This window comes from Antedon mediterranea, chromosome 9, assembly GCF_964355755.1.
Source record: "Antedon mediterranea chromosome 9, ecAntMedi1.1, whole genome shotgun sequence".
Classification (NCBI taxonomy): Eukaryota; Metazoa; Echinodermata; class Crinoidea; order Comatulida; family Antedonidae; genus Antedon; species Antedon mediterranea.
In genome coordinates, this window is record NC_092678.1 from 20,695,004 (window position 1) to 20,722,306 (window position 27,303).

The 27,303-nt window shown below is 33.3% G+C and overlaps 3 protein-coding genes across 7 annotated transcripts; 1 reads left to right on the forward strand and 2 right to left on the reverse strand.

Annotated features, from left to right (window-relative positions):
- Window positions 1-535: 535 nt before the first annotated feature.
- On the reverse strand, window positions 536-16,658 carry LOC140059598 (6-phosphofructo-2-kinase/fructose-2,6-bisphosphatase 1-like). Of its 3 annotated transcripts, XR_011847233.1 has the most exons (16): window positions 16,537-16,658; window positions 13,892-14,017; window positions 13,572-13,668; window positions 13,409-13,472; window positions 13,112-13,186; window positions 9,932-9,988; window positions 9,397-9,580; window positions 9,095-9,168; window positions 8,559-8,777; window positions 8,351-8,455; window positions 8,043-8,084; window positions 7,851-7,938; window positions 7,244-7,306; window positions 6,887-6,951; window positions 4,143-4,585; window positions 1,782-1,913 (listed from the first exon to the last, which is right to left on the reverse strand). XR_011847233.1 is itself a non-coding variant. In XM_072105570.1 (15 exons), the coding sequence occupies exons 1-15, from the start codon at window positions 16,628-16,630 to the stop codon at window positions 1,767-1,769; spliced, it is 1,500 nt and encodes a 499-aa protein (XP_071961671.1). In that variant the 5' UTR covers window positions 16,631-16,658; the 3' UTR covers window positions 536-1,766. The 3 variants fall into 3 exon arrangements, 2 of the variants coding, with proteins under 2 accessions (XP_071961671.1, XP_071961672.1); XM_072105570.1 differs by lacking the exon at window positions 4,143-4,585 and having other exon boundaries at window positions 536-1,913; XM_072105571.1 differs by lacking the exons at window positions 4,143-4,585; window positions 16,537-16,658 and adding an exon at window positions 15,421-15,721 and having other exon boundaries at window positions 536-1,913.
- Window positions 16,659-16,765: 107 nt separating this feature from the next.
- On the forward strand, window positions 16,766-20,814 carry LOC140059159 (carbohydrate sulfotransferase 14-like). 3 transcript variants are annotated; one of them, XM_072105003.1, is made up of 4 exons: window positions 16,766-16,866; window positions 17,199-17,358; window positions 19,145-19,179; window positions 19,609-20,814. In XM_072105003.1, the coding sequence occupies exons 2-4, from the start codon at window positions 17,226-17,228 to the stop codon at window positions 20,524-20,526; spliced, it is 1,086 nt and encodes a 361-aa protein (XP_071961104.1). In that variant the 5' UTR covers window positions 16,766-16,866; window positions 17,199-17,225; the 3' UTR covers window positions 20,527-20,814. The 3 variants fall into 3 exon arrangements, with proteins under 3 accessions (XP_071961104.1, XP_071961105.1, XP_071961106.1); XM_072105004.1 differs by having other exon boundaries at window positions 16,804-16,860; window positions 17,196-17,358; XM_072105005.1 differs by lacking the exon at window positions 16,766-16,866 and having other exon boundaries at window positions 17,216-17,568.
- A 314-nt stretch (window positions 20,815-21,128) lies between these two features.
- LOC140059160 (uncharacterized) lies at window positions 21,129-25,408 on the reverse strand. Its single transcript, XM_072105006.1, has 3 exons — window positions 24,492-25,408; window positions 22,611-22,849; window positions 21,129-21,963 (listed from the first exon to the last, which is right to left on the reverse strand). Exons 1-3 carry the CDS (start codon window positions 24,883-24,885, stop codon window positions 21,772-21,774), a joined length of 825 nt encoding a protein of 274 aa, XP_071961107.1. The 5' UTR covers window positions 24,886-25,408; the 3' UTR covers window positions 21,129-21,771.
- Between the last annotated feature and the right edge of the window lie 1,895 nt (window positions 25,409-27,303).

The following is a 27,303-nucleotide window of genomic DNA, read 5'->3' on the forward strand; positions in this document are numbered from 1 at the left end:
TGTTTTTCCACAAAATTGGTTTGATTGGACTGCATTAATAACATACAAACAGCAAACGAGGATGATGATGGTAATGATGATGACAATGATGATGGTAATGATGATGGTAATGATGATAATGATGATGACAATGATGATGGTAATGATGATGGTAATGATGATGACAATGATGATGACAATGATGATGACAATGATGATGACAATGATGATGGTAATGATGATGGTAATGATGACGGTAATGATGATGACAATGATGACGGTAATGATGATGGCAATGATGATGGTAATGATGATGGTAATGATGATGACAATGATGACGGTAATGATGATGACAATGATGATGGTAATGATGATGGTAATGATGATGGTAATGATGACGGTAATGATGACGGTAATGATGATGGTAATGATGATGACAATGATGATGGTAATGATGATGACAATGATGATGGTAATGATGATGGTAATGATTATGGTAACGATGATGGTAATGATGACGGTAATGATGATGACAATGATGATGGTAATGATGATGGTAATGATGATGACAATGATGATGGTAATGATGATGACAATGATGATGGTAATGATGATGACAATGATGATGGTAATGATGATGACAATGATGATGGTAATGATGATGACAATGATGATGGTAATGATGATGACAATGATGATGCATAGTTTTAATAATATTCTCAAATACTACGGTATGAAAATCAACTTTCCGTCGTCCGATTTTAATGAAATTGAAAACAATTGTTCAGCAACATATTTTTGTTATCCATTAATCCTCGACGCATACATGTCAATAGAGCAATCATACTGCGCATGCGATTTATACTGATTTACAATGTTAGCTGTGGATTCTGGATAGAGGGCCACGACGAGAGATACTGACCGTGTTTAAATGAGCAGAGCTTGCATAGACTAGCGCATTGGATGATCGATCTCACCACTCACTCTCACCGGATAAATACAGTAAATAGATTTATACATTTTCCCCCAAATACACTACAAACATACGTTATATACAAAATATATAACATATTAATCTTTAAAATGAAAAAAAAAATGATTGTCGAGTTACATATTAATTAAAATTCAGAATTCAAGTATTTATAGACATATTTATTCCTTTATTTATTTGAATTTTAAATTTGTGCTATGGGGCGTACACTTATCATTAAAAAGATGCATTATAAAAAATACAACAAACATTAAAAGAAAACACAAATTCAAGATAACAATACACCACTGTGTATATATTACTACTTCTCACCAAACCCCACTCCCAAAAAAATCCCCAATTTCCAACCACGCCTCTATTTATTAAGTTATACATAAAACAATAATATGGTGCAATCAGATTTTCTGAGTCATGGACTTCAGTAAACCATCGACTCTTTTACAAAAATAAGAATCACAATAGACTGATGATCAACATCAAGATTAAAATAGATTTAGGATTATAAAAATATTATTTACAAAATACAGAGGCCTATTATTACCAAAGCTAAGGTACAGGTACATTGTCATTGCAATCTTAAAAATGTGTTACCACTCAACGCAATGCCAATCACAAGCGATGGATCGTTCAAACTACCGCTTGTCATTGGTCAACTCGCTTACACTGCGCTTACGTCGTTGCGTTGAGCCCTGTGTAAACCAAGCTTTAAATCATGATTGTTATGTAATTATTCATTCTCTATTCTGTAAATGTCACAATAACGACAGTGATTTTGTTGAGACAACGCTGCTGTTTTCTAACTTAAACTGTTCGGAAAAGTCACTTTTACATCGCCAGTTTTTGGTACATCAAAATTGTTAGGATTCCCCGAACTTCCATAAACAATCTCTATGCCTGGTACCGTTGATAAGGCATCTGCGTCTGTTCTCGCAACATCTGTAACCTGAAAGAGATCGGTGGAAATATTACATTTTCTTTACATTACATTATATTAAGCTTGATTCCCACTAGGACGCAACGCAGGGACGTGAGCCGCAATCCATGCGAATTGGCCAATCAAAGCAATGGATTATTCGGACTGTCGTTTGTGATTGGTCAATTCGCTTATGTTACGGATTACGTCCTTACTTTGCGTCAAAATGGGAACCACGCTTTAAGCTTGCTTCCCGCTAGACGGAACGCAAGGACGTAAGTAATTTGACCAATCACAAGGGATGGATCATTCAAACTCTCGCTTGTCGTTAGTTAACTCACTTAACATTGCGCTTAATAATTCTGATTTTTTTTTAAAGGCTAACTAACGGAATTAGTGCACAAGATGAGGCTAAATTTACGTACTTTATAATAAATAATTGAAGAAAAACAAATTAAAACAGAAGTAAATAAGAAAAGAAAAAAGGAGGAAAAACATGTTAAAAAAACAGTGTATTTTTAAGAGAAAAACATGTAGTTATTGCACATAAACATTACGTGTAAAATAGTGCCACAATTATCAAAACAGTGAAAAACAAAATGAATGAATGAATGACAGTTCAAAACACATAACGTACAATACTGCCTTTAAAGTACAAGTGTGAATAATAAATGTGGTTTACGTGTGAACACACCCTTATATAAATGTGAGTACGATATAATCAAAATAAACACACCTTTGCCAAGTTTCTTTCTTGTTTATTAGCATTAAATTTAATTTATGACAAATGCTTGCTATAGACTCACTTGCAATAATAAAATAATGTAAATAATTTCAGTAAATTTGCATAGCAATAAATAATTTATCAGATACAGTATTAGTTATATGTAACAATTCTGGGCACATCACATTTTTGTTGGTCACGTAGATAGTGCAGACAGAGTTTAAGGTATTTTGTCTTAGTTTGAACTAAAGCTTGGTTCCCAAGCAACGCAACGACGTAAGCCCAATGCAAGTGAGTTGACCAATCACAATCGACAATTCGGATGATGCATCGTCGTCGTGATTGGTCAAATCGTTACATCCTTGAGTTGCGTCGTCCAAGTGGAATCATGTTTTAGTTTTTTAGATTGTGAAGCACACTTAAATGAGATAGTACAGTATATATAAAGTATTTCACATGAGTTAATAAATATTAAAGAATTAAACTTAATGAGGAAAGTTAAATTAGGAATAAAAAAGTGTGAATATGATTACAGAAAATCTTATTGTATGATTATAGATACGGTATCCTGCTGAAGACATAACCTTAAAATATTTATTTATTTATTTAGTTAGTATTACTGTATTGTTAGGCTTTTTTTTAGTAGGCCTAAGCCTAGAAAATCTTTGTATTAAAGGGTCTCAAAGAGTGTTGGAGGGAGTACAGTTATTTATGTGTCTAACTTGTTGAGTACTTCATAACGCTTAGCTGGAGTTTACACACATTGGATGCACACAATAGAAAACAAAAATGCGTTTAAACTGGGTGTGAACTGGGTACTAAACAACAAAAGCTTGGTTCCTATAATGTAATGACGTCAGCACAATGTAAGCGAGTTGACCAATGACAAGAGATAGTTTGAATTATCCATCACTTGTGATTGGTCAAATTACTTACGTCGTGCTATGTCCAAGTTATGGCAAATAATGACAGTATGTAATCATATTAATAAATTATATTTGACTTACATAATTAAGATTATTTACAGTATATATATTAGTATAAAGAGATAACAGAATTTTTAAAAACTTAAACATTAAAAGTAATGAATTGGAATTCTTTAATTCTAAGCACACAGTTTAAAGCAGCACAAAATGGAATTAAATTTGTTTTGGGATCATGTAAAATTATTCTATTACTGCAGTAACTAAATCTTTTTTCTGATAAAACGTATGGATTGAAAGTAGTTTGTTTCAATGTATAAGCATACAGTGAGTAAGGAGATGCACAATTTCGGTTAAATACTTATAAAATATACTGTTAAAAAGGTATTATTATACAAGTTTCCGATAAATAAAATCGTTAAAACATAGTTTTTGTCCAATTAAAAATGTTCCTGATTTTAAAATATATCATAAAAGATTAAATAATATTGCCAAGAAACTCAATGAATGTCTCACTGTATACCAGAGGAAGCAGCTGTTTTTGGTGGGTGATTTTTTTTTATTTAATAAACAGAGAAACCACAAACGAATCTACATTTATTTTCTCTCTACCTTAATAGTGAGCTTTCCTTAAAACTGCCTCAGCACCGAGAAAAATTTTTTACTTTTCATGTCAACAAGGCCATATACATGGCTGCAGTCGCTTCCTGAAGTTAGTGTTTACCAAGCAACCGACCAACAGTGAGCTGTAGAGTTGCGTTGCACATGACTAAAAATAGATATTGAAGATCATGTGATAAAGATGGTTGAGTTCCGTAAAATCTAAACAATGAGTTGCGGAAGGCATTCTTGGTTGAAGCGTCTCATCTCCTCGCATCAGCACTTAAAAATCTCTCTAATAATGCTGCTGGGGAGAAGGTGGGGGGGGGGGGGGGTAGCAGAAAAACAACGACACTCAGATGAAAGATTCCACTATGATCCCTCTATCATTTGTAGTATGAAGTTCCATTTTTTTGTCCAGATGCATGTTTCTCACGTCTAACTGTTGGTATATTCTGTGGAGAGAAATTTAACTTTTAAATTTTTTTTATTTATTTATTTATTTATTTATTAAGGTATAAAAACATCAAATTCCAACCAGCAGCAAGAGCTGAAAAGGTTGGATTACAATCAACTGAGAAATAAAATACATCAAAGAAGATAAATCAAATCAAATTAACATTTATTCATCTTTTCTCGATATTAATAACAAAAAAAGTATTTCATAAATTAAGAATCAAATACGAAACAGGTAGTGGCTAATAAAATTTCACCTGAAAACCTATAAAAAAATGGAATTTCTACGATTGATTTGAAAAAAATCCAATGTTAAACAGAAGCCATTTTCCCACCCTTACTCATTATATATGGTACATAAAAAAAGGTGAGATCATATGGACATATATATTGTGCAACAAACTAAAACACTAGGAATCACTATCAATGATTAAGCCCATTAGAAGTCTGAAATTACCCTTATCAATCAAATCCAACAACTGATTTGTTTTATTTTTTAAATGTGCATTATAAATTCAAGAATATCTGTATACAATTCTTTATGTTGAATTGAAATTTTATATTTATATTTATACTGGGTAACCTCTTCAGTCTGGTCTGGACTGGTCTCCCAGAGGGCCCAGTTGGTGATCAGTGGCTGTGATGTACTAATACACCGGGGTAACCCCCTACTTGTCTCGAAAGATGTACTAGGTTCTTTAAAGTGCACACGAGCTAGATGTGTACACTGGACAGACGGTTTATAGTCCTTATCCGAGAAGACTCGTTCTACCACCAGAACCATGGAGTGAGTGAGCCTCGAACCCCTGCCGATGTTATGGCTACGTAATTACGGTTCCACTGTCTTAACCGCTCGGCCACTCACTCACCAGTAATGGATGCGTGATTGGTGCATTGTAGGAGAATAATGTGCTAAGCCTTTTCGGGTGGAAAATTATAAAGGAAAAACAAAAATTATGAAGAAAAGAACATTTTAAAAGGACGAATAATAAAAAATGACTGTGCAATGAATGACAATTCGCTAATATTTCTAATCACAAATGGTTAGTACATTCATATTTTATTCAGAATACCCACCTTTAACAACGTCATCAAGAAGTGCGCCCTCACGTCGCCTTTCTGAACGTCATTGTAAAAAGCATGGGTGTCCATAAATTGCGAAAAATCTTCTATTTACGTATAGTCTTGTACGAATAGTCATATTTTGCTTTATATTTTTGGTAAAATCATATTTTTCTAAATTTCTTGTTTATCAATGTGAAAATGATTTCCACTGTAAATGTGTTTATTTTTATGTGCGAGATAGACAACAAAAAGAGAATATTTTGTAAGACTGTCTAATTAATTATCTATTAATAATCTAGTTTAACTATTTTCTCAACATATGTAAAGATGTCATTATCTTTTGTAGTGGAGTTGTTTTTGTAATAAAAATCCTGACATCTGATAGGACTTGAACCCAGAAGCCTGGGATCGGTCACCAAGCTAAATTACCACCAAAATATTTTATTTCTAGTACGGTATTTGGTAAAAGTTGAAAAAGAATTTATTTAATTAATAGAAACCTCGCTTTTAAAATAAAATAAAAAAACCTGCAAAAAATGTTTTCCCGATAAAGGCAAGCATGTAAATGAAATAAAATGTAATTTGGATTGGATAGCAAACATTTTAAAATCTTGATGAGAGAAAAAAAATGAACATTTAATAACCAGAATAAAAAATCGTAAAACATGCAAAGACAATCTGACTAAAGTGCATACATTTCTGTGGAAGTAGAATGAAGAAAGTAAACCAGATTCACTAAAGTTGGATAGATTTTCTAAGTGTGTCTGAGAAGGCTTTTCCATCAAAATTACTCCTTCTAGAAAGTCTTTTTACTAACCAATTTACCCCAAAAATTACCCCACTGGATTTAATATTTCGTATGGTTGCTTTACCACGTCTGAGACGCCAGTTCTCGTCAGAACAATGTAGTTAAGCAAAGTTGGGCCTGGTTATAGCTTGGATGGGAGATCATCTGGGAATATTGAGCTGAAGTACTCTGCACTGTTGACTTTTATAGTGGCATCTACATCTAGAATCAGACTTGCCTTTCCTCTGGCCAAGTTAGGCACTGGACAAGAGAAGCCATTGATCAATGATAGGTGGTGTTTTAAACAGTCCTGGCTTAGTTTCATCCATCATTCAGACGTCGACCATAAAACAAATAATTCTCTCAAATATCTCAAACTTAATACATCAAATGCATGCTTAATCTATATAAAAATTCAGTAATTGTAAAATAAAATTCATTAACTTACTTTTGGCTTTTCTCTATGTGTGTCAACAGCTTGAATCTTTAAAGGTATAGTTTCCACTCGACAACCTAAAAAAATGATGAAGAAACAAATTATTGTGTTGTTTTCTATACATAAATACCAAATACTGTAAATAATTTTCTTTAAAGATCTAGTCAGAACACTGCTTTTTCAAATATATGTAAACAAAATAAACTGCATTTGGTTTCCCCAATTGTACCAATTTCTGAATAAGTACTCAAATTCTCAAAATAATTACGATAGGAAAAAAAATGCAAATTAGCAAATTCAATCAAATTGGGAATTTGTTTGTAATACGACACTATTTAGTGTTATTAAACTTAGACACAAAATACTTACCATAAGCTACTGGTGTTAACTTGATGATAGTGTGGAGAGGACATCTTAAATATGGTAACTCATCTATGGTTAAAAAAAATAATTAGTTAATGTAGTTACTGCAGTAATTGCAATAGAATAATGTTGACAAGGAAATCCAACAACAGGATGGTTAGCTCCCAAGATCAAAGGATTCATCTATGGCTGCTACACAATCAGTTCCACGCTCCTTAAACAGACACTGTGCGCCGCGGAGAATAATGTACAGTACAGTACTGTTGGTATTTGTGGCAGCCAGACATAAGATCAAGGGACTGTTACAAGTTCCTATCTTTTCAAGGCAAGCTCAATGTCCTTTTGTTAGATTGCCTTGGTTGACATGATCACCAAGCTATATCCACGTCAAATAATTTACACAAGATGTTAAATATGTATGTGTAGCTCGAATATGTACATAGTACAGTACTGTTGGTATTTGTTGCAGTCAGACATTAGATCAAAGGACTGTTACAAGTTCCTATCTTGACAAGGCGAGCTCAGTGTCCTTGGTTGACATGATCCCTAAGCTACATCCACATCAAATATGTATGTATGGGGTTGTCATAGAAATTTAATTGGTATTACTTACTTGAATTTTTATCCAGGAAATAAGCCAGCAGACACCTCATTACACCCTGATGGCATACCACTAGAACGTTCTGCTGCCTCTCAAGCTCCTGTAACAACAATAATAATAATAGTTTGTTCATATATAGCGGATATAAGCAAGCTCTTAGTGCACTGCACATTATTACCCCGGTCATTATTCAAAATATCTTACCATAATAACAGGTTCCAACCTCGCCACAAGATCTTGATATGACTATAAAAAAAGACAAATTTATTTTTATTTTATCTACAAACAAAATCAACAATCAAACAAGAATATAAGAGAAATATTTAAGAATACAATATAAAAAGTTTTCTTTTATTAGGTTTATCCTTGTGAGACATAGGAAACAGTCAAGCACCCAAGAACGGAGAAATCTTTTCACACTACCCCAACCCCAATTCAGGGGATGCCCATATTAAGGAGAATTTGTTGTTGGGTCATGTAAATTTTAAAACCCTGTCAATCATGTATCTCACCTCTCCCATAGGATAACGGTAATGGTATTTATCCTGGTCTCTTAGGGCGAACTCTTCCGGATGCTCCGTCTGGATCTCTTCGTACGTCATCCCATCACAAACACCCTACAAGAATCATAAATAATAATCAACCGGAAAAATAAAACGCAAGAAGTTTTTTTAATCTGTTTTATTCACATATTTATGAGAATTGGCAAATCTTCCTTACCGCGTCAAGTTCATCAAGCGCTTTCCATTGTTCAATCGGTGCGTTTACTTCCGACGCTGTCTGAGCAGTTCGTTTTAAACGACTTGTCCACACTTTCAAATCTTTAATATTCTGCGTTTCCATATAATCAGCAAGTGCTTTTGAGTATAATTCACCTCGAGGTGAAAGGTCAGAGTCTCCTCCGATTTTTCCTTCTATATTTAACATGCTCTCTCCATGCTAAAAAATCAGTTAAAATTGTGAGTTCATAGAATGTACCATTGTTAATGCATGCTGTAATCATTTCTATGTATTAAAGTCGTAATACTCTACTCAAAGAGAAATAGGCTAATATTGGTTTATCCAGGTAAGCCAGGCATGAAATAGATTATGAAATCTGATTATTCTCTTCTATGGAATGCTCACAGGAACAAAACATATTGGTAAAATAAAAATAATCGAAATGGTACTGGATATGACAAGGGTTATTAGAGGCAGAAGATGTCTGGTTTAAAATATTACTAATTTAGACAATGACAACAAATAACATTACTTACTCTTGTGAGATAGATCGTCCTTGGCGTAATATGAATATTCATGAGATAATATACTGCACGACTCTGTAGATGACCTGACAAATAAACAAATATATCGATTAATGTTTCCACTATGAATTCTGGAAATATCTTGTACTTTTAATTTTGCAAAATGTCATTTTAATTTAGAAGTGGTTAACTTTATTAAAACTACAAAACAACTCTAAGTCTAATTGGATTAATCTTCATTTTTCATGTTTTTGGGGGACAATACATCTTTTACTATAATATTGATTATTGTGGACATTGAAGGGATTCTATACCTTTGACTTTATTAACAAGATATCGATCTCCAACATTAATTATTTTAATGAAAGACAGTTCGTTATCAAGAGTGTCATCTAGCGGCTCATACGCATCCTTGTAATGTTCTATTCTCTTAATAAAATCGTTCATTGCTTCTTCTTTATTCATTTCTTGATAATCTGGACTCGTTAGTTTTACTTCCTGTTGAGAAAAAAAAGTAAAAATAATTAAATGTACATAATTTGGCAAGAATTAGTATGTATAGTGAAGCTGTAGCTTGGTGGTTAACGTTAACAGTTTAATCCTGACCTCCATTGAGACTTAGTTTAGGCACGATTAATTATAAAATATTTTATCCATCCTGTAATTGGGGAGTTACTTGCTGTTGGATGCGTATGAAGTATTAAAAATGTGGTGTACCGCAAACTTTTATCTACATTTGATTTCTCATGCAAACCTTCCAACAATATATTAAAAACTTACTCTTCTATTTTACTAGAATAATTGTAATTTTTATGAATTAATTAATGAGTAAACTAATGACAAGCATACCGTAACGTTTGATTGCACAATTTCAGGATCTTCACATATAGATTCGATGAAAAACAGCTGAGGGTAAAAAAGGAGAAATATTAAAAATAGAATATATTGAAAGATGGACGAACCTGAACCTATAAGAAAAAAAAATTAAGTCATTATAAGTGTCATAAAGAAAGTGTGTTTAATTATCGTACTGTATATCTTCTGGTATAATCCCACCTCACTACAACACGAAATTTGGCCGACTTTGGGAGGGGGGGGGGGGGTGAGACCATTACCGGGGAAAACCTTGTTCATGAAAAAAATTATGGTATGCATTTCTTGTAAAAACTCATCTGAACTGGCTAGAGAGAGGCCTACATCCAGATCAAAAGTCAATACTGGGACTATACCCGAGGATATGACTGTTTGTGAAATCAGACATAAAGTAGGAAGTGGGATTAGACCAGAAGTGGGATTTATACTCAAGAATTTATGGTATATACAGCTACCGTTATATATTTGCTTTTTTATATATGTTATAACTGCACAAAAAATATACTTTATTAATATTGTAGTATTACTGTAGTAGTAGTTGCCATCATTGAATAATTTTGTCTCATTTCAAAGTAAATAGTTTGATGTTAAAAGATTGCGACAGATACTGTAATCCGTCAAGGTTACAATTAGTAATTTGTGTGACACCACAAAAATAAGTCCTAATCCTAATGGTATAACACAAGTACTTTAGAAGTACCAATTGATACCATGGAAACCTTATTTGAGGTTAGCATTCAGAATGATTAATTGTAGGCCTGATGTTTAGACTTAATTCAATCAAGTGAAAATGTTTTAGTTTCAACGTTAAGTTGTTAAGTTAAATGTCTTTTTTGTTCATTATCATATAATTATATATATTTCTTACCTTACCTTAATTTTAAATATGTTGCCTGGACCCCACATTTTAAAGCTTAAGCTTCCAGTGGGGTACCCTTTTTCTCATTTATTATCTATTATTTCTAGAAAATGTAACTGTATTTTGTTTTTATTTGAGAAATAAAATTGATTGATTGATTGATTGATACAATAAGTCAAAGATGTGGAAATGCCATACTGAGATGAGAGTGCGTCGTCATGTAGAAATTAGTACAGTTTATTTTTGTGTTATTTTATAAGTAATTTTACTTTCTATGGACTAGAAATTCCGAAATAAAAGATTGAATGAATGAAATAAATATACTGTAAAAATATTAAGTCTGGCACTTCTTTTCAGGCTGTTTTACTTCATGGTTTTAATTTAGCTTTTCGCTTATTTTATTTGTATCTCCATTGAGATACAACCACTGACAGAGCTTTACTCTCCAGTCGAACATACAGTATTGTTATGTCTACCAACATTCTTAAAATAATTGTTCTTATTATTTGATAACAAAAAACATATTAAATATAGAATTATATCAGTAATATGAAATGAAATATTGCTATACGATGAATATTTTAATGTGTTTTTACTTTCAAATTAAGAATATGATTTCAGGATATGCCAAAATGAAATAACCTAAGAACAATTGTTTAAAAGTGATAGTTTCCTGGACACAATGACATTGCATTCTACTAGGAAGCATTAAGCTCACTAAATCTCTGTCCACACTATCAAACTTATATTTATTAGAAATTATTATAACAATTATGATATCATATACTGTATGTACATATTATTAGGTTATATGCATTATCATGCATATAACCTCTTGATTCTGTCAAAATCTTTATTTGTTTATTTATTCTTTCCTTAGCACTATTTTGTCCGTGAATTATCTTGATATCAGTTTCATCTAGCTAAGTCAATTTTTCAGAGTATATTCCTTATGGCCAGGAATCGATGTGGTTATGTTTTCACGGTGCGCAATCAAACATTACGTGGTCTAAGCGCGATTTAATGAAATCACGTTTGTAATCATATCTTCACAAGCATGAATCATTTTTAAACAAAATTTGGTACTCATAAATTTCAGGTCATATTTCATCATATGGCAATACAATTATGTGCGTAGCGCATATAACGCATGCGTACGCGCGCTTAAAATGTTCAAAATTTTCGATGAAATTAGAGTACATTTCAGGCAATTTTAAGCGTTTAAAAAATTACCATGAGTGCGCAGATTTTTGCACGCGCACTGCGCGTCAAACGTTAATGCCCACTTTTTTGTCCGATTACTGTTGTATAACCTTTCTTTAATAATATCATCATATTTTATTCACTTTTCAACGCGAAACAGCGTTATACGAGCACGTCTAAAGTGACAGTCTATGCACGTGTAAGTTAACAAAATGGTGAAAATATTCTAAATTTTAAAATTAATATATATATCGTTAGAATGCTCGGGAACACCTATTTTTTATTTCATTTTCTTGAAGTGTATGTATCATATGTATGATTTATTATGAAATTAGGAGAAAAAAAGTTGATTAAGTCATCATTAATGGCATATTAAATTTTAAAAAATTAATTATGACAATCAATAATTATAACATTTTCTTAGGCCGAAATAACAAACTTAACATTAACTTTCTTCCTTAAGAAGTTCATATATTAAAGTTAAAAGTATATAGTTTGACAGTGCATCATTTTTTTAAATTTTTAAAAATGTTATCATAGTAAAACATTATAATTCATTGCGGTATGTAATAATCTATCTATCACCAAAGTGGTTACTGCATAGTAAATACACGGAGGAATCTTTCCATAACTTTAGTCAGTTGTGTATGGCTCGATGGTCTTTGCTCGTGTCTATGGCATTCAAGGTACCGAGATCGAGTCTCACCTTGGGAAACGGAATAAGATTTTTTTTTTATTATCTGTATTGTTTGTTCAAATTTATTTCTTAGTGTATAGATTATATACATGATTTATAATGAAATCTAGATAAAAAGTAACTTATGTCTTTATTAATATATGTAACAACAAATGTGGTTTATGACATTATACGCAGAGGGATCTTTGATCGGATTGTGATACCGGCTATTGTATTCGCGTTAGCAAGGTCCTATCATATATTATAAATAATTAAAGATTCTGAGAAAAACAATCAATCAATATATCTTTTAAAAATCAATTATCTTTATTTAAATCAATGCATATAACCTATAATTCGTCATAGTGACAAATTAAATCTAGTTTATATTGTTGTTGTTATGGATATTAAGGCTTACCTTATAACAATGCTCCTCACAAAAATCGATAATAACTTTCCGTCTTTGTCGTGTCGTGTTTGTAGCATCAAAAACCTAAATATATATAATAAATAAACTGAGTTTAAGTTGGAGCCACACTAGTTAGTATTCAATACACATTATAGAGCTGTGTTCACACTGAAGTTGAAAATAGTGAGTTACAGTTACTATTACTAACTTTTCCCTAAAGCAAATTATTTTCATAAGAAACTTTTCAACAAAATATTATTTGGAAGAAGATGAAGATTTATTTAATTTAAAAAAAAATAAACTTACAGCAATTTCACCATCATTTTCCAGCCACTCTGAAACATCTTTCAAGGCAGCAACTGCACATTCTCTAGAAATTGTGGAAAATAAAAAGATTTTCCAGTTAAGCTTGATGACAAGAATAAATACATTATATATTATTTTTAATAATAGTTATTAATTACTGTACCTCCTTATTTTCTGTGCCTCAGCATTGTCGGGTTTGAAAAAATCGTGTGGCGCATTCGGACCGACAACTTTCCTACGGTATTCACCAACATTAAAAACTAAAAAAAAAGAAAATATTATGTCAATGTCATTAAATATAATGTGATGTCAAAAATAATGTATTATTAAGTATTGGGATACTATACGATACCGTGTATCTTTTTACGTATATATTATAAGAAACATCAAAGATTCCATGTACAAGTATTAGTATTATATCTTGGTATTGTAAGCATTCCAAGACGCACAATGATATACAGTACAACGACTCTCTTTTAATACCTTTGGTGGTTACTCCGACCCAGTTTAAATATCTGGTCAATTTCTTGGCTATGTAGGTCTTTCCACGGGCTGGTAGGCCAACCATTACAATCACTAACCGAGGATTTGAAAGAATTGGACATGATGCTAAAACACAAACAAAAAATGTATCAATTATTAAAAATTAATTTTTCATTTTTCCTAATTTACCAAAATATATTGTAAGCATAAGGTGTGATACACAGTCATTGTTATGTCAGATACAAGTATTGTATGCATGTTCTGTGGAAACGCTTAACATCTACAATTTACAAACATTTTCAATATACGGTAAATAAAATTATTGTTTCTATTTAAATTAAGTCTTATTTCAATCTTTTTTAATCTCATTTCAATCTAATGTTAGTAGATCATTTCTATCTTTTTAGTAGATCATTTCAATCTACTGTAATCAATTTTTCCAAAAAATCCCTGTACTACAGTACATCATTTCAATCTATTGTTAGTCTCATTACAATCTATTTTGACAGATTCAAAGCCCCTAATAGTTACTTTAAAATATGTAATTGAATAAAAAGTGTTAAGTAAACAAATTGTGGTAAAGGTATTTTTAGTATACAATTGTCAAAAGAGAGTTACAACAGTATTTATAGACCATTTTTATTCCCTTTTCAACACATATACTCTGCTTCACACTCCGGGGGTATTTTTAAAATTCAATAAAATAGTTTGCCACATATTGGCTATTGTATTCTCACATGAATGCTGATTAGTGTACCACTATATTTGAAGGAATACTGTAGGTAAAGATAGGTGTACTACCAATTAATATAGAGAGCTTTCGATGACAGACGGTCAATCAATGTATCGTCGGTCATCATCTAGACCTAGACCCTTCCAACCTGCGATGAGCTGGAGTGAGAAAACATGTACCAACCTCTCTGAATGCGCATAACAAATCAAAATGCCCTTTCTAAATATTGTTTTTAATTTTAATATTTATAATATACAAGAGAATATACATATCCTGTGCCTGTGTTTATATAGCGAACTTACATTATATTATATATTTAATGTATATTTTAATAATGTATACACAAAAATTAAATAAACGTGGGACGAGTTCATAAAAAGACACACACAAATTGAATGAACATTTAATATAGTTTTGTTGTTGCAAATCAAATGTTCCCTGCTTGTTCTACATCAATAAAACTGCTTTCACTAAACAAACAAAACAATTATTTCCTGCTCAGTGATATCCTGATAGAACTACTGTCAAGGAAGCTAGTGTTGTAATTAATAATAATACTATTGACTTTTCCCTATTTATCATTATATTCTTCTGGAAAATTTAATGTTAAAAAGTCTAGGTAGTACAGAGATATTTCAATTAAAGATGCTAATTATACTGTACTGACTTTACAATTGGTTCTAATCTAAATATGTCAATAAAATTATTTGTATTCTAGAAATGCCTGTGGACAGACAGAGCTTTAATAATTCTACATACATTATATTATACAAAACTACACATTAAACGTTCTCACCTTTTCCAATTTTAACAATACTTATCTTTCTTCTATCACTACCAGTCACTTTTGTAGTTTTCTCCATTTTGTCCAACGTACCCCACTAATTGTAATTTCGTTTTCGCTCAAATAGTAAAATCAGCTGAATGAATGGTGGGGGCTCAAACTTTGTGTAGTACTAATAATGTCCAACACCGTACGACCACTGCAAACTTAACTACAGTAATTATGTATAACTTGATGCTTTAACTTTTTTAATTAGTCCTGTGTGTAGACATAGCTTATAATAATGACTGTGGAGCTGCTCATTTGGTTATATATGGAATGTTTTAGTTATACCAGGAACTACAGCCAACAGGTATTGTACTAAACCAATAAGGCGTAATTGTCTATAAAACTGAATTGTCATGTTTTGGACTAGTCTATTATTTTGACAGGTCAGTATTTACATGAAAATACAGGTATTTGTAATACTGATAATTCATCCTAATCCATTCTTTTGTTTGTTTTATCTTTATACTGGGTGACCTCTTCAGTCAAAGACTGATCTCCCAGAGGGCCCAGTTAGTGATCAGTGGCTGTGATGTACTAATACACCGGGGTAACCCCCTACTCGTCTCGAAAGATGTACTAGGTTCTTTAAAGTGCACACGAGCAAGTTGTGTACACTGGACCTACGGTTTATAGTCCTTATCCGAGAAGACTCGTTCTACCACCAGAACCATGGAGTGAGTGAGCCTCGAACCCCTCTCCATATTCAAACATATGTAATTTAATTAACAAACTTATTTTATTATTTATATCATCAGTAGGCCTATATACTAGCTAGGCCTAGCAAGAGCAGTAAAGGCAAGCGTAAGTGACCTGCCTCTACTACTACTAGGCCTAACCTACGAGGCGGGTCCCCGTACAGTGAGAGAGGGCCGGACTAGGCCTAGCTAGCTAGGCCCAACAGCAGCCAACCAGGCCTAACAGCAGAGGGAGCAGTCACACACACAGACAGATATGTAAGCTGGCCTAGCTAGGCCTAGGCTAGCCCTAGCCTAGCTAATATAGGCCTATATAGGCCTAGGCCTCTAAATTATTCAAGAATATCCAGCAAGATATTATTTATTACATCAAATTATTATTTACCTGGTCCACCCAAGTGAACAATTCTTTCAGAAGGATTTCGTGCCAAATATGCTCGATCAATTATTCCTTTTTTCACTCCGTCGTGGGCAGCCATGTTGGTTTTGCGGACGGAAGAAAAAGTCACGTGTATTTACATTGCGAGCGCCCCCTACAACAGTCCACATCAAATAACTTTTTTGTGTGTATTTCAATTCTCTCTAATCGCCCGCCGCCGCGTGCGCACGTACCCACCCGGTTCCCGGCCGTCCGCGCCGATTCTCACTTCCTAAATTCCGATCCTAGGCCTAGAGGCTAGTACATATCACGTGCAACTACTTTAGGTAGTAGTAGGTAAGGTGATAGCCTAAATTATTTATAATTAAATCAAATTCAGGAGGCCTAAAATAATAAGTAGGCCCTAATTCAAAGAATAGGCCGCCTACGTCGTTATACTAACTACCTACTCTCACAATTTTTTTTGTTATTCAAATAAAAAGATTAAATTCAATAATAAATAATTAGGCCTTTCTTAGGCTTAGGCCTAGGCCTAGTAGGCATTAGCCTATTTTTATAGAGTGCGAAAGCCTAGGCCTAGCTACGATTATTAAACAGAATGAAAAACGTACGACTATAGACTAGGCTAGGCACATTGTAATTAAATTGTTTGTTTGATTTCGTTTTAGTGATAACATCATCAAATCAATTTTGAAATGAATTTTTCAATCCGAAATTGTAAGAAGAGGCCGGGACGTTACAAAGTTTTAAGCTCGATTTTCTGGATTTTCTTGGTATGGTTCGTTTGGAAGCAACATTTCGTCTTTATCAAGAAACATTTCGATAATGGTTAGTACACAGTAGTCTGCCTGAAATATAGTGTATTCGACCAGTAGCCTAGTACAGGCCTAGGTCTACTCTAAAGACTCTACACCTATGCTACCTAACCTAAGCCTATAGTCTGTTTTAGGCAAATGATCCCGAACCCCCCACATCATACAGAATAGAAGCGGTGTAAGTTTAGAAGAAAAAAACCGCAGCAAGAAAAACAGATTACAGGTAGTTTATTAATTGAATACATCTCTTATTTTTAGGCCTTCCCTTTCATCCACCATATTTAATGAGGGTGATCCATCCAGCAATTGCTGATCATTAGGGACCCTCAGAGGTTCACAAGACACAAGATGCTCTACATAAACAAAGTTTTATTACAAGTTTTTGGGAGTGCAGTTGTCACACCAAAATCAGTCCGGGCCAAAATCGGTCCGGCGGTCCAGTTTTGGCTGCCAAAATCAGTCCGGGGGACCATTTATGGCTGCCAAAACCTGTCCGGCCGGACCAATTTTGGCCGCCAAAACTGGTCCGGCCTGGATAAAATCGGTCCGGGCAGTAGGACTGTTTTTGGCCGCCAAATATGGTCCGGTCTTACAAATATATGGTGCGCAAAATGAGTCATATATATATAAACTTTATTTAGACACGAGACTAATGTGCAGTACAACTCGTTCAATCAATATTGATTGTTTTTACACAAGTTCGTGATACTGTATTACAAAAAAAAAAAAAAAAAAAATCAACACCATATAAATACGACAGAAACGAAAAAAATTGAAATTGAAAAGAAACAAAATTAAAGCAGAATCCCCTTCATCTGGCACCTCTATTTAGGGTACACCATACCGGTACTTCCCGTGTAAACGGAAACCCTTATCGAAGTGTATAATTTATGGGGATTCAACTGTAATAAATAATAAATCTTTTGGATTTCATTTACCTTAAAATAATAGTGATAAAACACACATTTTACATGTATATATCATTAAAAAAAGGCCATGATTATTAGTCATTATATTGAAAACTACAGGGTTTTATTTGTTATTTTAATATTATAAATTAAGCCTGTTTTTTTAATTATCATTATTAGTAGTAACTCATCAATAATTAGTACTAATTGTTAGGCTTTTTGTATACAATATGTATCTGCCTGTTTTTAATCCATTTTGTTCTTTTTTAACATCTTCGTTTCCCCATGATGTTAAAAACAATTTAATTTATTCATTATTTATGGTTAATCAATCAATATATCAATTCAATACAATTATTATAAAACAATTATCCAATATTGATTAGGCTGAGAAAGGAAAAAGGCCTCAATCATAAATAAAATCTAGCTGGCAATATCAGCGTCTCATACCCGTTCGTGTGAGTGTGTGGCAGGCCGAAAAATGAGTGAACACGTACCTAAGTCATGTTTTTAGATAAAATACATTTATTTATACTATTTATCCGACAAGATAACTTACTAATATATATCATGGGATATTTTTCTAGCCATAAACAACTTAAAACAGCATCATAGGCCTAGTAATTCAATTAAAATCGACAGAAGAAAAGCCCGGACCGATTTTGGCAGTGGCGGACTGCTTTTGGCCACAATTTTAGAGCCAAAACTGGTCCTGCCGGACCGATTTTGGCCCCGGATCATATTTATCGTGACAGAGTCGTAATTTTGTCTAGCTTAGAATAATTCCTGACATTATAGAGTCGTAGTTATTAATACATTCCTGTTCAGGAAATTAGAAAATGAAAAATCATTATCGCTATTTAATCAGCATTTCTTATTTTTCTTTGGCAGGTCGTCACCAGTTGAAGTACAGATATAGAGCACCAGTAAGTTTACTTTAGATATTTTAATTTATTAAAGTGAAAAGATGAACAAAAAATAAATTACCATTTACTTATTCCTCTGAACTAAATAAAAACAGCAGCACATAAAAGTTTTAAATACAATATTTAGTAATCTCTATAATCGGTTTCATTTGCATATCAACTAAAAAGCCTTGTTTCTCTATTTGGATGAACCAATTTGTATATCTATAAACTGATGGTCAAAGTTGAAAACAACAACCGGATCTTCTGTAGGCTTACTACTGTCAGTAAACCGGTCCAAACCGGATATAAGCTCATCCAATGATGTCATGAATATTTATAACACATGCAAATGAGGCGCGTATGTGCGAACACCTGTATCTGAAATATAGAAATAATATTATGGTAGGCCTACTGGGGGTTAATGATACGTTGTGTTGTTCTCAAAAGGACTGGTCATTTGATGTTGAAGAGATGGATCGAATTCAGAAAAAGGTGGAGAACGAATCTGCATGTTTCATGAAACATCCAGAAGACGTCATGGAGAAGTACAACTTTGAGGTTGCTCAACAAGGCAGACTGACACTACTTCGGCACGAGTGCAGTTTTCGAGCAGATGATGATGACACCAAGTATGTTCCAAAACACGTTCCGAAAGACCTGAATCATATTCTGGTAGTCGATTGTCTGCGTCTGGTCTTCTGCCAGGTTCGAAAGGTATCGTCTGTCACTTGGCGAATGTCTTTAGAAAACACTGCAAAGAAACTTGGATGTGGTGCTGTCAGATTATTAGGTTCTTACTCGAATAGGGAAAAACGCGCGATTATGCGTGATTACACAAAAGCAATTTTTGTTCGTGAGCCAATAGAGAGGCTCGTTTCCGCGTGGCGTAACAAATTCAAAAGAGGCAAATCGTATCAAATTGTCTACGGCCCATTGATAGTCGGAAAATACAGGCGGCAACCTCTGTCAGACGATCGTACATCTAGAAAGCACTATGATAAATCAGATGACCTGAATATAACTTTCAAAGAGTTTGCAAGCTTCATCATAGACCCAGATGTCAGCGTCACTACTGGTGCTGACATGCATTGGCAGGATGTCTACACCAGATGTGCTCCCTGTGACGTTAAGTATAACTTTATTGGTCATTTTGAGACAAGATCTATTGACGCTCAAATGCTATTCAAGAAAATCGGTGCTGAGGTACCGCTTGCGTTTCAGAAGAATCACACTTCGGAAACGCTTGGAGTTCTACTTCGAGAATTGAGGAACTTTCCGACAGAAATGGTTATGAAACTATATACGAAATATTTTGTAGACTACAGGTTGTTTGGGTACCCACGACCGAACTTTACACAAGTTTAAATAAAGTTTTCAATAATGTGACGCGATTCTGAAATACCTATGTTTTGCGACATGCGCTCTCCATAACGCATCACGCATGACTTAAATTGCTTTCAGTACAATCGACGTATTAGAAACAACTCTTATGTTTGGTCACTTTGGACGCAACGCAGGTTAGTTGACCAATCTCAAGCGACAACCAGTTGGTAAATCGTTGGAACCACGTTTTACAGAAACAAATTATTTTTAACAATTTAAAGTCAAAATGAGATGAAATGTAAAAAAGATACTTAATTTCACCGATGGACTAGTTTTTTTCTAATCATTTGAATTAAAGAATTAAAGTTTTGCACTCTTTTCAATGAGGTTATTGTACTTTAGTATTTAACATTTTGTTTAATTATGTATGACTATGAGGAGCGATGAGAAAGAAGCCTTATGTGAAACTGTGGTGTTTATGCCACGTTCTGTAACTTTGTCTGCAGGCTTAGATGCCGATTTTAGTCTCAATCTTGTAAACAATTTTCCGTCATTCTAGAAATTTCTTAAGGCTGTCTTTTCTCATGATTTATTGTTTTTCTATTTGCCTTAATGTGTTGTTCTTTTGTACTTTCGTAACAATTAAACGGGAGTGAACTTACAAAATGTTTCCTTGTATACTTTTTTCAATTCCAGAGTATGTTCTGTTATCACAGCTCTAGGCCTACTTAAACGCAAAAAGGTGTTTTAAACAAAATAACTCACATTTTTATCGGTTAATCTCACAGACAAATTAGAGGTAACACTGTAAACAGAGGTGGAGCTTTTAGATACGTTATGTGTTTAGTCTAAACGTGTTAAGCGCGTACACTCCTATTATAATTGCTCTACGTGTTTGGAATTCAATGTGTCACGACGAGATCTATCAACTTGTTCAGCAATCAACACGTTCAGCAAAGCAATCAACTTGTTTAGTCTAAGCACGTGTTTAAACGTGTACACTCGTGTTATATTGCTCCACGTTTTTAGCATTCAATGTGTCACGTACGTCCCGAGATCTATTAATTTGTTCTGCAATCAACACGTTTAGCAACAAAGCAACGTGTTTAGTCTAAGCACGTGTACACGTACTCGTGTTGTATTGCTGCTCCACGTTCTTAGCGTTCAATGTGTCACGTACGTTACCGTTAACAATCAACGTGTTTAGCTTGCCTGATAAGATTATATTATCTACTATATTTAAAGCTCCATGCACACCATCCTATTTCTTCTGTGAGATCGTTAGATTTAGTTATATAATTCGTTCATTTTCCTTTCGCAAACAAATGCCCACTTCTGATTGCATTGTGTATCAGTGAACTCCATCCTTGGTAAATTCCAGAGTTGCAGACAGCGTTCATTTGGGTAACTCGTTGGTCTGTTAGTTGACCATCGGGTAAACCCAAGGGCTGAGTCGTCCACGCAGGTCCATTCTCTTACCTATAATATATAAATGAGAATGATTATTTAACGTCATTAATTGCTTAAATAAAAGGAAAGGATAAATAAAACTGGTGACACTATGCGGAAATGTAGAAGAAGAAGAAGTCGTTGTCGTCAACTTTTGACACATCCCTCAACAATTAACACTCGGTTAATTTTATTTTATTCTGGTATATATAAAAATGTCTTGATATTGCAGCCAAGAACTGAATTGAATCAAAATTTACAATTTTTACAAACATTAGTTCATCAACAACAATTTAATTCAAACTGCATGTAACAGGTAACTCTGGAGAACAATGGTCATCAACGTCTGCAATCAGACATGATACCAGAAGAATTGCTTAGCTGGAAAGTGTATTGTATGAGTTTTTTAATAGGACTAAAATCAATATATTCTTCATTCGTTTATGAGCTTCTTTACGGTAGGCCTAATTCTAATGCAATATAATTGGTAATAATGGCACAAGACACGTGATTGTGAACACAATTTGGTAGTATCCTATCGTCAGAGACATTGAGACAAAAGACTATAAAATAATGAAGACAGTCGTAAACATCTAAAGAGAAGATGGAACTTTCCAATAAATTTGCTAATAACATAGTCCTGCATAAGCGCTACAAAAAGACTAAAATTCACTAACCTGACCGCTTTTCCTCCGGCATCCTATCCACCAAAAACTCTGCCTATCAACCATATCGGCATGGGCTAGGACAAACCCCGCCTCTTGCTCATCATTTAATACCGCCAGAGAAGCTCCCTGGTTGAGGCTGTTACAAATTATTATAGCATTCCACCATGATGTTTGGTAGTCACGTGGGCTGAACCAGTAACAAGAATTATTATAACGGATCCACCCTGTCATACGGTCACAATATAAACCTTTTAAAGCAAATAAATAAAAATATCGTGTAATTACAACATATTCCAATTCGAATGAAACTTTATGCGCACTGGAATAAAATATGAAACGTGATAAAATTGTAAGGCTTTCCACTCAAATACTTGTTATTATCCTTCCCTAAAAAAGCAAATGTATTTGAACACGTATGGTACAGAATGTATAATGCTGTAAGTTTGTTTTTAAACAATTTACAACATTTTTCTAAAAATATCTAAAAAAGTTTATTGTCCAATTTAAATATACCCCTATCGTTTGTCCAACCAATTACTACCAAAACAAACAGAACTAGCCTCCGACAATGAATTTCGTGACTCTTTAAGGGAAAGAAAATACCTGGAAGATTAACGAATTAATTATGCTGCTGAACTGAACAAAATTGATGTATTGATTATACAAAGGTACTTTTGTCGGCTGTTTTTCCCCTGTAGGTAAAACTAACACTAGGCCTATCTGCATATGATTAATTTAATAATATAGCTATGTATTATTCATTTTATAGCTGAACTAAACAATTCTAAGAATGTACCATTGCAATCATTATCTCAAGTAAGTAACTGAATAAACTTGCATATTGATTGAATTAATTTTGTGGAAAAAACACCAAATAACTGAACAAGAAATATCAATCATCCACACAAAGAATATTGAGCCGTAGATTCTGGAACCCAAAATCAGACCCAAGGCAAGAATTACGCAAAAGTTAGAAGAAAGGTGCATGGAAATTTGTAGTCAACAAGGCTCAAGTTGCAGAGCTTCTACGAAATTTGTGATTCAGTAAAATCCAAACGTTGACTGAAGATGAAATAATACTACTGGTACTAATGTACATATTTCTACTAAATTCAAACATGCATTTTAATATTTTGTAAATTGTTGTGAAGTACAGTATACTATTTCGATATAGTTATGTAACATACTCTGTCTACACTATCAAACGTTATTGACAAAAACAATGGACATGATGTCATATCACTACTATATATTTGGGCATATTACACGTTTTTTCAAACTAGATTGATAGTGTAGCCAAATCTCTAGAGATCAGAGTAGATCTGTAATAACAACATAGTTGTTGAGATAACAAAAAACGAGAAATAAGCATGCATAAATGTCAAAGGTTTTTTTTTTTTTGACTTACAACAACATCCGTATATATTTTTTACAATAATGTGTTTCAGAAAACCGTATTATTTTTAGCTTGAGGTTGTTTTTCACAATAATTTTTAAAAAATGATTACCTACCATCTAAATTTCTAAATACTCATTAAATTATTCAGTAAACATAAAATTTACATCTGTGTGTATTACGAACAATAAAGTGTTTAAAAAAAACATTTGTTGTTTTAGCTTGAGGTTGTTTTTCACAAACATTTTGAAAAATGATTTTGATTACCATCTAATTTCTAATTAGATATATTGATTTATATATATTTGTATAGGTCTCTCAGTTAAGTAAAACAGCAGCATCGTTACTAATGAGAACATTAAGTCAATGACTATCGATTGTAAGAAGACGGTAAATTCAAAAGAAGATGAAGGAGACATTTATTTAGTGGCAATTTTAGGCCTAGATAGCTATTTGGAAATGCCCACCATATTTAGTAATAAGAAGCAGCTTACCTTCAGTGTAAACATGCTTCTGTAAATTCTTTATCACTTCAGTTTGTAATTCCAAACGTTCTTCCAAACTTTTAACCTTCTTTTCCAATTTTAAGACATTCAAACTCATATTTGAATAATTCTTCTGTAAAGACCTGACCTTCTTATGACTGCAACGTCTATCATTTTTTGGTACACCACAAGTGTTTTCCGACACCGATAGAGAAGATACTTTAAAGGTGTATGAGCAGGAATCTTCAGCTTTTTCCGGGCTTGGAGAAGAAACTGGAGTAGACGTTAGGTCATCTGTATCTGCCTCCAAAGTATGTACTTTCGTCTCAGAATTTCTTCTGCTTTCTCCGCGTTTAATGATCAAACAGTAAGCTAAAATCCACAATCTAAAACTTAAATTCATTTTCAATTCACTAAAAATTATTCTCTACAAAATAAAAATGCGCCGATAAAAATCACACAACTGCGAAACACCTTTTCCGCCTGGCAGTAACAGCTAATTTACCTCCGCGTCTTAATGCATATCGCATTCATATCCCCCGTCCAGTGATTATACTGATTGACTTCTATTATCATAAGATATATGATTACCATCTAATGTACCTGAATGGATTCTAGAAGTTCGGTTAGTAAACATAACCACGTTTTTATAAAGTCTCAAATATCCACATTCAATCAAATATTAATTTGGAATATGATGATGGAGATATATTTATCGCGTCTATCGGTGAGGACTATGACTGCTGTTTGAATAAGATATTAGAGGAGAGTGAAAGTATGTCGTAGTGCATTTGACATCAATCAAAGAATATGTATTTTTAATACATCATCAAGAAAGAGGAACTGTTGTAGTAATTTCAGGGGCGAATTGACTAGCATGTAGACCAATTATCGTGATATAGAAGATGGATACTATATTTATTACTGAAAAACAGTGAGGCATCTTCCTAGGCCTGTATTGTTTTACGGAGACTGTATAACAATGCGGCCGTTATACTTGTCTGTAAATGCTAGGCCTACAGACTGTCGTGCAGTTGATGAGAAGGAGATGATGAACGAGAGTTCTCTATTTATTTATTTTAATATTAATTAATTTATTTATATATTGCCAATTTAAGTGTTCTAAATTTGGTAGAATTCTGGTAGGTACTGAGAATAACAATAGTCAATAAAAAAATGTTATGATGGGTGTCTTTTGTCTACTATAAGATTATTGTATCTCAAATGCTTTGTAATGTACACGTAATGAACATGCTCGTCAATAATGTTAATTAAGAAAAAGCGGTGTAGATGAAGTAGTAAAAGTGCAAGTGAGTGCTACAGATCTGAAGCATAACGTAGTTTTGATGACGCAGGGCCCTTCTAAAGACACAGACCAAATGTCGATGTTAGAATGCTTCTCATTGAATAACAAAAGACCTCCCATAGACTATGTATTTACAATCATGGAGGAATTAGTTCATGGCACAATCGTCGCCTGCAATAATTGATTTCAACCGCAGAGAGGGAAAACCTTAAACTTTGCCTAGGTCCGATTTTAGGCCAATGTTTTGTAGTCAAACAATGAACTTCCGGTTCTAAAAATCAATGAAGCGTAACGGGAGGTGCTATGAGGTGTCATGGTGTAGATCTGTATTATTACAAAATATATAATAATATAATAATACAGTATTAAGAAATAAAAACTGTATTATTTACATATTAAAAATAATACACACAAATTAATTTTAATAACCTTTACATTAAATTGTAATTTAATAAACAGCTAATGATACTATCTAATATCGTAATAATAATATAATAAAACACTATTCGTGTTAATGGTGACGTCACAAAACGATAATAATAGTAACGTTAACGAAACAAATAGTCCATAAAATCAATAAATTATTAGTTTCAAAACATAAAAATACGTTTGTACTTATTATTATTAATAACAAAAATATATTTATGAAACACACGTGACATTTTACAAATTCTTCTCAGTATCGCCGTGCATTTGCTTTAAAAAGATGCAAATATGGCATGATTATCATACATAAAATGTTGAAATACTTACGAACGTCTTAAGTTGCAATCAAATATGCATTTTTTATTGATACATTTCTGTGAAGTGATACTGTGTTATAGTTGATTGAAACAAGTTTTTATTAATGTTTTTCAGTATTGCGTAATATTCTTTTGGCCTAAAGCGCAACGCAAGCGAGTCAAGCAACGCCAATGATTTGACCAATCAAAGCGATGGATTATAGTTGAGTTACAGTTATGTATTTTGCTTAAGCTGCCTCTACCCAGAAATTTTTCATTTTTTTTATGATGATGATGACGTTGAAAGGGATGGTGAAGAAAACGATGATGATTATGATGATGACGTTAAAGGGGATAGCGAACAAGACGATGGCGATTATGATGATGAGGTTGAAGGCGATAGAGTGATAAAGACGAAGACGATTATGATGATGACGTTGAAAGGGATAGCGAAGAAGACGATAACGATTATGATGATGACGTTGAAAGGGATAGTGAAGAAGACGATTATGATGATGACGTTAAAGGGGATAGTGAAAAAGACGATGACGATTATGATGATGACGTTGAAGGGGATAGTGAAGATGACGATGACGATTATGATGATGACGTTGAAGGGGATAGTGAAGATGAGGGTGACGATTATGATGATGACGTTGAAGGGGATAGTGAAGATAAGGGTGATGACATATGGTGATGATGAATGACACCAAGATGAAAAATTTGCTAATAATAATGTTTATATTAATGATAAAATTAATATTATACTGATCTTTATTTTATATTATGAATC